The following is a 12858-nucleotide window of genomic DNA, read 5'->3' as shown; positions in this document are numbered from 1 at the left end:
ATAATAATAATAATAATAATAATACTAATAATATAGCGCGTTATACAAAAGTTCTAAGGCGCTTCACAATAACAGAGGAAAATAAAATAATAAAACGTAAATTGCCTAAGAGGTAAATATCGTTTAAAAAGATACGTTTTCAGACATTTCAGACATGACTTAAAGGTACTGACACTGGAGCTACGCTTAATATAACTTTGGGGCACAAACAGAGAACGCTCGGTCTCCGTAAGTTTTCAGATTTGATAGAGGAGCTTGAAGTTGAAAACTAAATGAGGACCTTTAATCGCCTATCTGGAGTGTATATGTGCAGGAGGTTACTAATGTAACAAAGAGCTAAATTATTAAATTGTTAAGTCAAGTTATTACTTTCTAAGTAGGACAATTTAAATTCAAATTAAATTCATATGTAAATGCAAACTAGGAACAGCATGATCTACATATGAAAAGCAGTGAGGTTTGTAGCAAAGCGAGGCCACCCCCAGCCTCGTATCCAATCCAAGGCCAGGTCATTAAGCACACACCCTGGCTATTTTTATCTCTACCTCACTAATATGTATCCCATGGTTTTGATGTGCTTGTCTCCGTTATCGGCACCGCGTGTAGCCTCATTGCCACACGTGTTGTTGTGATCATGGAGTCCTCCACCACCAAAACCAATTCTGGAGTCACAGGTAGTGCAGTCGTCTTGATTATTGCTAATAATACCTATTCTTGCTTTCGATTGAGCAGGGCTGTTGCTATGAGCTGCGTTAAACCCCTCCATGTTACACTTCTTCTGCAAAGATGCTTCATAGCCAATCAATGTCTTCCACTTGTCTCTACCCAGAGAGGTTGGTCTATATTGCCCGTCAGCAATCAGAGAGTATAGTGAAGTCCCATTCTGGTCGATAACCAAAAACTTGACGGGTTGATTTCCGATCCTCATGCCGACACAGATCTCGGAGAACTCCTTGTTCCAATAACTCGGTAACTTGGTTTCCTGGTTGTCAAACCCCGTCTCACCTCCCGGAAGATTGAACTCGGTTTTGTTGCTCCAGAATTGGGAATCGTAGTGAAAAGTCAACTGTAAAAGGGAAAGGAAAAACATATTTACAAAAGTTCACAATGATTTGGTTTAGTTACTGAAAGCTGATACATCCGCGTCAAGTGCGCGTAATCGAACGTTCAACTTACCTTTGGTTAGGTGTTCTTTTGAATTCTAACACTTATTGAGGTATTGAATTTACTAAGAAGATGGGATTTCTAGCACTTTGTAAATTAAAGGTCGTCCATACTTCAAGGACACCCACCAGTTAGTTTCCATGATCCGTTCGAAAGGCATTCAGTGAGTAAAAACTAGTCAAACTTGTCAAACTTCATCCGAGACCTGAGTGGCGTATTTTCCATACCCTCAATGGTGAGGATATTGATGACGTCATTTCCCGCCTTTTCACAGTTGTTTGTGCAAACAGTCGTTGGAAAATGGCGAGCGATAGATTTGTCTATATAACAAAAAGAAAATTACTCGGTGGCTTGAAGATATGAATTTTATTTTCTCGTGTTAAAAACAATATTTTACCACTCAAAAATAAAATTCATATCTTCGCGCCGCCATGCGATATCCTCTCTATGTATCCTCGGTTGGATTGGTATAAATTCCATATCTACCTTATGGCCGTCAATTTTCATGACCAGTGTCCATCCTTCACTTCCGCACGCTTTGTGAACTGGAGATTAAATTTAAAAAAATCTAGGCATTAGCAACTTATAGCTTTTAAATGTTGGCTGTTTTTGGCCGTGCATAAACTGAAGTTAAATGTTTAGCTCAATAGGCCATTTCCGAGTTGCTGTAAACCTCATTATGAAAGTGAGGCTAAGTGCAAAAGCTTTTCATCTTAAAATTAGTTTTGTTTGCATAAAAGAATTTGCACTTAGCCTCGCTTTCATAATGAGGTTCACAGCAACTCGAAAATGGCCTGACCATTGCGCCTCCCACAGCATGTTATGAAGGATGCCAAGAATGTTCGCTCGCCTTCGTTTCTTTAGGAAGAAAATGTGTTAAAATCTTTGAGAATTTCGACAAAAACACCGTGAAATCGTGAGTTTGACGAGAATGACATGAAAATCTACTAGTTAAGGAAATCCTGGTACGCGGGGGAAACAGGCAACCATGTCACGCCCGCAATCGTTTTGAAAGCGGTTGTACGTTAATGCGCATGCTCGATATTTGCTGAGAACTGTATGTAGTCCCCAATTTTCCCGCGTGTTTGTCGAGATCGTATGCTGGCGGCAGTTCCATCGAAGCATACAAACTCGACAATCAGGGCATTCGAAGAGTTTTGGGATAGAGAATAGGCTTTTGAAAGATTATTTTGATACCAAAATTATCGACATTAGAGAGAAATAACCCCCGTTTTTCTTTGCCAATATTGTATAAGTACAGCAAGCTTGTGTTTCGTGGCAAATTACCTCCCCTCATACTCAGTAGGTGTTCCTCAATAAAAGAGTCTCTTCGTACAGCGGGATGCCCCGTTCTGCAAATAATTTTAAATTTTAAATAATACTTATATTAGATACTCACTTTTTAGTGCATTTCTTTTCCTTTTCTCCTGCAAATCAGAAATATTATTTTTAAAAAAAGCGAAACGTTACAAGATCTTACTGCCATACCTAGCTTCAAGCAGGGCAAGCGAAAAAGAACGAAACAGGTGATTTTACATGGCAAACCTAGCTACGAGAATTTTTAATTATTTTGTGAATCAATAAGTCAGGTCCATTTGGTTTTAAACCTGATTTTAAAAGTAAACAACAAGTGTTTGAATTTGTTGCGAACAGTTTGCCAAGATATTTGCTAACTGTTACTGTGACATTTGTACACTATTTATTTATGTATTTATTTATTTACTTATTATTTTTTGAAAAGTTCGTTTCCTTTGTAAAGTGTTATTTCACATTGCAAAGCCTACGTGAATTTCAAATTATTCTCTGAATCAATAACTGTCCATCTGGTTTTAAAAATAAATAACAAGTTTGAATTTGTCGCAAACAGTTTGCCCACGTACAGTATTTGCTAACTGTTACTGCCCACATTTCTCTCTCTCTTTTTTTTTTTTTTTTTTTTTTGTCAGTATTTGTTTTTGAAAATTTCGTTTCCTGTGTAAAACGTAATAAATGTTGTGTGGTAAAATTACTCAGATTTTCCGAGTGGTACAGGATTAATTATCTTGTGCATGGAAATTTGAAGCAATTTCGAAACGACTTGGACGGACCCCCTCCTTGCCTTGAAAAATTGGGAAAAACCGAAGTGAATTCTGTTCGCAGATCACAAAACAACGTCATATAATGAAAATCAACTTCATTCAGATATTTCCTGTCGATTTCTGTATTGCTTAAATTGTTCACTACAGTCAACTCTCGCCTTGTGGACACCTTGCTATTACGGACACCCCGATAATACGGACAGTAGTTAAATCTCCGGCAAAAATAAATTACAGACGTTTGACTGAAATAAATTCCCGATATTTCGGACCCGCTATTAAGGACACTAACTCGCGGTCCCGAGGGTGTCCGCAATAAAGGGAGTTGACTGTACTCGTCAAACGAATTCATATTTAAGATAAGTGTCTTTCGTGTGATGTCCTTCAGTTTAGTTTTCTCGATAGCCTGTTGAATTAAAACTAACATGCTTGATCACTATCATAGAAAATGAAATAGAGAAAAAAAGAAATAAATGAAAATCTGGGCCTGCAGAGGCGAGCGTCGTCAGTAATATTTTAAATCATACTTGACACGCGGTTTTGCATACTGCTGAAACTACAAAGGTTATTATTGCCTCAAGCATCAGCTGTTGTGATGAGTCCTTTGAAACACAACGATGCAATATCTCTTTCATGTAATCTCTCTTAAAAGAGATATTGCAGAGTCCTTCCTGATAACGTCTTGTCATAATCACGTATTATTTTTGCCGTTCAATTATTATGCACGTTCTGTTTTGCTTTGCTTTTTGGAAAATCATCTGATCGTGTGCTCTCGCACACGACTTTGGACAAGAGAGCGTTTACAGTTTGGCAAGATTTATGAGTCGCGAGGATAAAAAAAAGCAGTGTTTCAGGAAATATTGCAAGAAATTCAACATTTGCCTGGTATCTTTTCTGTTGTGAAAAATAATTTTCCCACAGTCATATAAATACAAACAGCTGGCATTTATAACACAACCCCAGAATTCAATAACCTAACTAAACTAAACGAAGAAATGAACCGAACGAATATATACAAACGAAACGACAAAGAAGTTAGGTCAACTTGGTAGACATTGGCAATTCAAAAACGGGGACCTAACAATTCGTTTCTGGTAATATTTCTTCGGAAATCGTAATCGTCACTAATGTTCGAATTTGATTATGAAAAAGAGTTTTCTTCTGTGAAGTATCACCTCGAAATTTTGTAATATGGGAAAATTAACCTCTTTTCTTTTTCAGAGATTTAAAAATGCCGCACTAAGCATGAAAAAACATAATAGTTTCGAAAATCCAACAATACAAGTCAACTCCCTTTATTGCGGACACCCTCGGGACCACGAGTTAGTGTTCATACCGAGAGTCCGTAATAGCGGGAATTTATTTCAGTCAAACGTCTGTAATTTATTTTTGCCGAGGATTTAGCTTCTGTCCTTATTATCGGGGTGTCCGTAATAGCGAGGTGTCCACAAGGCAAGAGGTGACTGTAGTTAGGGAATGACCGGGAATATAATCCTTTTATTAAATTTGTTCTGCCCGTTTATTTAAAATGTTCAGCTTAAACATCCGAAGTGACATCCGAGCAGATAATTTTTGAACTTGTGTAAACAACCCTTAACTTCGCCTGAGTTAGAGAGAAATTCAAGGTAAACTGGAGAAAGGCGTTCGTTTGTTTTTTCTTAAATATGTTTGTTGATTCCCCTGAATGAAAACCACGATACGGTCTTTATAGCCCGATCGTGCGGCAATAAATGTCGATAGCAACCCATGTTTGCATGTGTAATTACCTGTGATATGTCGAGTACATGGTGAATCCATCCAGTGGCTGTGATAAGATTGTTACCCGCCTCACATCGGTTATCAAAGCCAAAGTTATTCAGCTCACAGATTTTCCTAGGTGGAAAATAGTTGTAGGAAATGCACATATGATCTTTGTGGCACTCTTGAACACACTGAAGCCAGTCAATGGATTCAACAGTGTTAAACACATGGCCCGTTAGTAAGCTGTTATGAACGGTATAACCATCCGAAGATCCAAGGTTGGCGATCACGTTAGATATCACGGTCAACGAAAAAAATAAGCGAACCATTGTGTAGTGGAGTAAAAATGAATCAATGATATTTCTGTAGGATTAAAACGAATGCGCTTCCAGCAGGATGTGTTAATGAGATATTTGTTTGGCAATACTGTATGTAAGTAGCTAGAAAATCATTTTAATAGCCCAATTATGCTGTCAGTCAGTTGGGTTTTCATTGGTCAAAAGCTGCTTCTGAAGGAAAAAGCTTATTTCCGTCAGAATGACAGCGCACATGCAAATTTCGATTCCACCGCGCTCTGATCAAATGGACTGTACAAAAAGCTCTTCAGTGGCTCCACATATATTTTTTTATTATTTATTTCAGGTGGTTATTTACACAAGGAACGGAGGGAGTCTTTTCAGTTCTTTTTATAGAATCCTTGTGTAAAGAACAAGTTGTTTAAATACTCCTACTTCTTTCCGAGTCGCTTCTTGGTATGAAATTAAATTAAACTCGGCAGTATACGGCTTCGCTTCGACTGAATTCGTGCAATATTTATTTGTGACACGCAGCCGTTCGTTTCGGCAGAATTTCAGTTCGGAAGGACATTACCCGCCTCGGAAACTTCGCATTAAATTGCGAAGAAAAACAAACCGCGTTTTCTAGAGCGAAAGATAACCTCAAACGTTCTTAGGCCTTCAAACATTAACAACACTAGAATTTATTCATATCTAACATATTGTGATGCCATGAGCAGTGAGCATATATATTCAAAATCAACCATACAACGTACACAAGGAGTGTTATAATAAGTATTTTTACAGATAAGACTTGAAACAGTGTATATAATTAATCCCACCAGTCTCTGATATTGGTGAATATGATTATTTTTGCCTCCTGTATTAAATAAATAGAAATATTATTGCGGGGATCTTTCTAAAAGCTCAATAGAGGCTTGCTGGATCTCCTGCCTTATGCAGTATTATCTGACTGTCTATTTAGTTTCCATTGTAAAATAACTCGTTAATTCAGTAAGTTACTGCAAGAGAGTTCAATACACTATTATTATTATTATTATTATTATTATTATTATTATTATTATTATTATCATCATTATCATTATTATTATTATTATTATTATTATTATTATTATTATTATTATTATTATTATTATTATTATTATTATTATTATTATTATCATTACTTCGCCAAGAATAAAATAAATAACAGTACTAAAATCGACCTGGATTAAGAATGAAACATTCAAAGGTAAAAAGTAAGAAAAAAATAATACATTATATCACAACAGTACAGGGACGCCGCAACAGCGAACTCCGATTACTGCGGGCCCAGAACACAGAACACTTTAATAAATGAAAAGAAAACTACAATTGTCTAAAAACAACAACTAATGTTCCTCCCTGAATTATGGGCCACGTTACAGGTCAAGCGTATTGATTTAAACGAGCGAGGATCATCGGGGTTGTACACCCCTCGCGCCTCAATGTATCCTCGTATCCAATCTTCTCACCCCGCAAAAGACGTAAATAGCGACTGGGTACGGAGTCTGGGGTTGTAAGAGGCAACGAGAGCCTGCTTATAGTAACGGTAAAGGATAACTATAAAAGAACAAGCAATAGATAGTCTAAGATCTGCGGCTAGAGCATTCCATATTCTACTAGTTCTATTAAAGAACGATAAAAAGTAAATAAGTAAGATCAAAACCTGGATTCACCGCGCGAAAACTTCTACGCATGCGTCAAGTTAGAACCATTTGGTAAATCCGGTTTCCCTGATATCACGCATTCAACCACAAAACAGATGCACAGCGCTAACCAGTCTCCACATACTTGGATTTAAAACTCAAAAAAGATGTATATATAGTAAGTCACGGATTCACAAAAAAACGTTATAAATTTGAGCTCTCAAATCAAGGAAAACCTTACGTTTACCTGACTTTTTTTATCTGGTGCGTTTTTCTCTTTTGCTTTTATTTTCTCCTTGGGAACGTTTGGAGGCTGGAGACTGGAATTGGAGCCATTGCCCATGTTTTCCGTTTGATCACAGTGCAAAACTGAAAAACGTGCAAAACGTTGGCGTATTGTTCGAGAAGTTAGAGGTTCTAGAAGTTAGAGGTTCTGGGCGCTAGTCTCGTTTTCCTTTAAAAAGAAAAAGCACCTAAGTTGATTGGACCGTCGATTGAGATGTTTTCAAACCGTCAGCGACCTAAAACAAACAAACAAACATTCTGTCCAAAGTTAGGTGCAATATCTGCAGTTATTTTTCACCGAGTCAGTAAAGACGGGTACTTCACACTAGTCCAGTCCCGGGCCCAGTTGTTCGAAGCCCGATTAAGCTAATCCTGGATTAACGTGAACTTTGATTCGAGTATAATGACTAATCAATAAAGATTCTTCCAAAATAGTTTTGGCCCTCAGTTTTGACTTAGACTTTTCTTTACCTTTAGCTTGAAATTAGGCTTTGAAATCACTTTTAAAGGGCGAGATGAAAGCCTCGATTAACTTTTAATCATAGATTAGCGTTAATCGGCTTTCCAACAACCCGCCCCTGGCCTCTCCGCTCTCTATCACGCAGTGAGTTGCGTGACTGACAGAGGAGGGGCTAGGACTGAGCTAGGAGTTGGGGGATTCACCCGTCCCCCACACCCTCATTTTTTAGACCAAAACCGTTTCACTCCACTTACTTGAAGGCCTGGCTCCGCCACTGGAGATGAACCTCAACGATTCCTAATAGGACAAGATTTTAATTTTTCAATTTTTATCTAATGTAACCGCGCCTATAGGCCTCATCACGGTTTTCGACGCCATTTTGACGGGTAGGCAAACAGGCTTGAAATAACAGTGTTTGTATGGAAATCCGATGTCAAATAATTTTCATAAAACATCGCTTCTGAAAAATTCATGAATTGGAAACTTTTGGCTCTAGGAAAAGGATTTTAAGAAAAATATTGGAGGGATGAAGCTGTGACAGAAAGCGTCCAGTCGTGTTTTGAACTTTCTATACATTTCCCTGTATTTTTTCCCGCGAACTATTTTTAGTAGCAGTTCACGGCTGGTTCGCTATACAGACAAATGTATGGAAAGTTCAAAACACGACTGGACGCTTTCTGTCACAGCTACATCCCTCCAATTTTTTTCTTAAAATCCTTTTCCTAGTGCCAAAAGTTTCCAATTCATGATTTTTTCAGAGGCGATGTTTTATGAAAATTATTTGACACCGGATTTCCATACAAACGCTGTTATTTCAAGCCTGTTTGCCTACCCGTCAAAATGGCGTCGAAAACCGTGATAAGGCCTATTCTATAGTGTTATGCCGGCCGGTTTGGCCAATCTCTACCTTTGTCAATCATGTTAGCTTTGCGCATTGAACGCTGGGATCATGTACTTACACTGCTCGCCAACTTGAACAAAGATGTTGTTTTTATTATTCAGCGAATTCTACACATTCCTTCGTTATAAATGAGGCAGCTGAACGCCTAATGCTGCAAATAAATCCATCCCAGGACACTGTAGTTGCAGTAGTTCAAGCGCTTTCTGTGTGTCGAGATGGTTCAAGGTAAATGGATTTATTATTACTTTTAAGTTTATTATTCTATGATGCTTTTCAAAGACATTTCCAGCTGCAAAGGCCAATCAAGGTACGTTCTGTTTACCACCACCGAATTAGAGTGACGAAATTTCTTATGAGCGAAAGGTTCTTGCTTTGAACTGATTTAACTCAAAAAACTATTAGCTATTAGCTTGGGTAGCTGGCGATATAGTCCGGGCGCGAATATAAAGGTTTTGCGGGAGAACCACCATGAGCGGCGTGCGCCGTGACAAAGAGTGACGTAAGCCGCAAATTGCCTTTTCCCCATTCCCCTAGGGGCCTTGCTACTCACTCTCGCCTTCATCCAACATCACGCGGTTAGATACGCAAGTCAATTGCAAAAAAAAAAAAAAAAAGAATTGCTATGGGGTTCAAACTTTTGAACTTTTGACACAGCCATTTACATATTCACCATCTACGGGTGCGGAACGACCATGGCCAGTTCCGGTTGGCTTGATAGCTCAGTGGGTAGAGCAAACCGCAGAGTTATGAGTTAGAATCCCGTTCGAGCCTGAACAAAGGCCAATGGTGGAGCTGAAAGTGATCATCGTCGATGATTCTAAAGGATATTTCCTGGGGGAGGGGTGGCTGGTGCTTGGCTCTCTTATTCTGGGGCTGGGCCGTCTTCGTTGACTGACCCACGAACATACTGTAAACATAAACAGTTTATATTCCTATCTCTGCATTTTATTTTTATGTCATGAATATACTACAACAAACAAAAGTCCTTATCCTGTTCAGTCTAAACATTTATGGCTTATTTTTCTCTTCTCACTTTTTTTTAGGAGGAACCTCCATCGTTTTCCGTTTTATTTCACTAATATGTATCCCATGGTTTTAATGTGCTTGGGTCCTTTATCGCCTCCAAATATAGCCTCATTACCACACGTGTTGGTGTCATCATGTTTTCCTCCGGTACCAAAACCAATTCTGGAGTCGCAGCTACTGCAGTCCTCTTGATCGTTCCCATTAATACCGATTCTTGCTTTCGAATTACTGTAGATGTCACCCACTGCGTTAAACCCTTCTTTGTTACAGTAGGTCTGCAAAGATCCTTCAGAGCCAATCAATACCTTCCACTTGTCTCTACCCAGAGAGGTGTTTCGATGGCGGCCGTCAGCGATCAGAGAGTACAGTGGAGTGCCATTCTTGCTGATGACCAAGAACTTGGCAGGTTGATTACCGATCCTCATGCCGAGACAGATCTTGGAGAAGTTCGTGTTCCAGTAAGTCGGTAACTTAGTTTCCTGGTTGTCAAACCCCGTCTTACCTCCAGGACGATTGAACTCGGTTTTGTTGCACCAGAGTTTGGAATCATAGTGAAACGTTGACTACAAAAGAAAACACGAACGCACCGCTTAAGAAAGTTCTCATAAACCTCATTAATTTGGGAGGAGTAAAGGGCAGTGGTACAGTGGTACATGTTCCTTATAATCCGCAGTGGTTTTATTGTTGTTACTTCCTTTGACTTACAAATAAAAATGTTATTCACCGGCTGGGAGGTCCAGATTGGACCTTGAGGTCATGAGTGCGGCCTTGGGCGGTCCTCAAAATAGAGAGCACAGTTATTTCCCAATACGGTCCGATCTAGGGTTAAGTACAATTTTAACTTTTTTCCACTCCCGGAACCAATCAATTGCATGATTTACAAAATTTCGCCCGCTCGTGCACTGAGAAAGAAATAATATCAGTTACGGACCAAGGGTGGATTGGTGAAAACCACAACCTGTTATTGATTTTACCTTGTGACCATCAATTTTCATGACCAGCGTCCATCCTCCATCTCCGCATCCATCAATTCCGGTCATGTGACAGTAAACAGGGATTCTTCCTATGTCAGTTTGCAGCATGTAAGCTTTATTTTCTTGAGTTCTGAATCAAAGATCGAAATGAAAGTTAGCTACAGATTACCCTCTTAAATCTGAATCGAAGATTGATTGAGATTAAAGATAACTACGAATTAGTTATTAAACATTGCATTAGTTTTCTTTTGTTTAAATTTATCTTATTTTAATTTCTTTAAAGCTTGATCACTCTTCTATAAAGAAATGATTGAAAATTCATTCTTGGTTAGTCTCCTAGCAGAGTTTTCTCTTTGTAATTTTTGTTTTCTATTTATTGTTTTTTCGTGTCCGTTTTGAAAGATAACAAATCGACAAAAATATACGAACGAAGCAGAAATAAGAATGAGAAAGCTCAGAAAGGAGATTATCGATCGGCGTTAATGGTAAACATTACATCCATTGCATTAAGCAGATTATGGCAGAAATTTTTACCATTTGACAAGAGTATTTGCCTACCTCAGAGCTGTCCTTTTGGACAATTTTTATACCTTGTACTTTAGAAAGGTGATGGTATTAGTGTGGAAGCCGGTTTGGTGGGGGGGGGGGGGGGGGGAGGGAGAGGTCACGTGTCACGGAAACGTAGACAGTTCAGTTGATATCAACCTCTTTCATGACAAGTTTCAATTACTAATGGAACATTATTAATGGAACATTACGGCGTGGCTAATCGCTAATTACCCTGATCACCGCGCTTTACGAGGACAACAGCCATTTCACGTTTCACATCAAAATATGGCAAATCACAACTGACGACAAATATACCCAAGACCACTGCCCTTCAAACGTCTACGAACAGAGGTCTATAAAAAGCCATGTCACTTACTTATTCTTCCGATAAATATCTCTGCACGATGCAAAAGAATCGTCACCTGTGAAGACATCACACATTCAATGATTAAATCCAAGCCTAGCTTGAATATCTTAAGTCAGAGACTCGTAAACCGGGCCAATATATATAAATATATCTAAAGAAACTCACAAAAAGCAGTATTACTAAGTGAATATGAAAATATGAAACATATGTTTGAACTTTGGGTGAAAGATTAAGTAAATGCGAAGGTCTCTGTTCTATTCAGTATTAGTATAAATCTACTAGCGTTCTATTACGAATGCCGCTCTCTGATTTGCTACGCTACCCGCTATCTATTCTGTGATAGATAGTGAGAAGCGGTTGTTAACAAAATTCAGCCCGCTTCTTCACGTTTTCGAAATGTCTGTGAGGAGGATTTGCATAATTTACTTGTTAAGTTTTGAACGACTGGTAAATTTATACTACAACAATTAGATTATTCGCCCTCGATTTCTATGCGTGATAGCTAATTCGGGATGTGCCCTCATCAGCTATCACGCGATAGAAATCTCGAGCTCATAATCTAATTGTTAATTACTAAGGATATCAACCTTAGCTTCCGCTCGCAGCAGGTGTTCTGCAATTGGATACTCAACCCATAAAACAGGATAGCTCTTCCTGCAAATAATACTAGTATCAGACACTCACTTCCTGTACGTTTTCACAACAACAAATAATAATAATAATAATAATAATAATAATAATAATAATAATAATAATAATAATAATAACAATAATGATGATGATGATGATGATGATGATGATGATGATGATGATGATGATGATGGTAATAATGATGATCTGATGTTTATTTACTAGACTCATGTAGGGTTGTATCCAATAAAATGTCCGATTGCGCTTTACAAATATACGATTTACTACCTTAAATGGCTTACAGAAATCTAAATAGTTAGTTTATTGCTAAAGTAATTATGATAAATATATACTCACCTGGCTTCTTTTTCCTTTTCATTTCCTGCAAATCAGACGAATGAAAAAGGTGAAAGGAGACAGGAATGTAACAACAATGCCTAATTTTAAGATGTCGCCTTCAGAGCCGAGCAGAGTTCCCTTCAACGTTCCGTCATATTGAAGAGCACCTCTGCTCGAAGGTTCAGTCAGTTTCATTTTAGAGATTCTAACAATTTAAATAATTCAGCCCGGAAACCATGAATTCAAAACTAGAAAGCTTGTTGCGTCCGTTTACGAAAATATTAGTCTCTTTTTCTGTGTGTGTTATTCTCCGAACAAGGACACCAGGCTAACGCATAAACACTTATCTCTCACTGCAATCTACACGTTTCCCTCGGGACTGGTC

General features: G+C 38.3%; 3 protein-coding genes across 3 annotated transcripts in view; all 3 read right to left on the bottom strand.

Annotated features, from left to right (window-relative positions):
* The window catches only part of LOC146463703 (uncharacterized), a 132625-nt gene that overhangs the window by 83236 nt on the left and 36531 nt on the right, over nt 1-12858 (bottom strand). The window lies entirely within an intron of this gene.
* Nucleotides 90-5365, bottom strand: LOC146463709 (uncharacterized). Its single transcript, XM_085084264.1, has 4 exons — nt 5006-5365; nt 2564-2591; nt 1651-1709; nt 90-1066 (listed from the first exon to the last, which is right to left on the bottom strand). Exons 1-4 carry the CDS (start codon nt 5306-5308, stop codon nt 542-544), a joined length of 915 nt encoding a protein of 304 aa, XP_084940390.1. The 5' UTR covers nt 5309-5365; the 3' UTR covers nt 90-541.
* Nucleotides 9601-10205, bottom strand: LOC146463708 (uncharacterized). The gene has a single exon (XM_085084272.1). It carries the CDS (start codon nt 10037-10039, stop codon nt 9656-9658), a length of 384 nt encoding a protein of 127 aa, XP_084940398.1. The 5' UTR covers nt 10040-10205; the 3' UTR covers nt 9601-9655.

Source organism: Pavona decussata, unplaced genomic scaffold (assembly GCF_977016875.1).
Source record: "Pavona decussata unplaced genomic scaffold, jaPavDecu1.1 SCAFFOLD_175, whole genome shotgun sequence".
Taxonomy (NCBI): Eukaryota; Metazoa; Cnidaria; class Anthozoa; order Scleractinia; family Agariciidae; genus Pavona; species Pavona decussata.
This window is presented reverse-complemented; position numbering and strand designations above follow the sequence as displayed.

Coding starts and splice junctions, on each gene's coding strand:
- LOC146463709 (XM_085084264.1), bottom strand. CDS start 5,308: ATGGTTCGCTTATTTTTTTCGTTGACCGTGATATCTAACGTGATCGCC. Junction 1,710..2,563: donor GAAAAGAAATGCACTAAAAA/GTGAGTATCTAA, acceptor TTTAATCTCCAG/TTCACAAAGCGTGCGGAAGT. Junction 1,067..1,650: donor TGAAAATTGACGGCCATAAG/GTAGATATGGAA, acceptor TCCCTTTTACAG/TTGACTTTTCACTACGATTC.
- LOC146463708 (XM_085084272.1), bottom strand. CDS start 10,039: ATGAGGATCGGTAATCAACCTGCCAAGTTCTTGGTCATCAGCAAGAAT.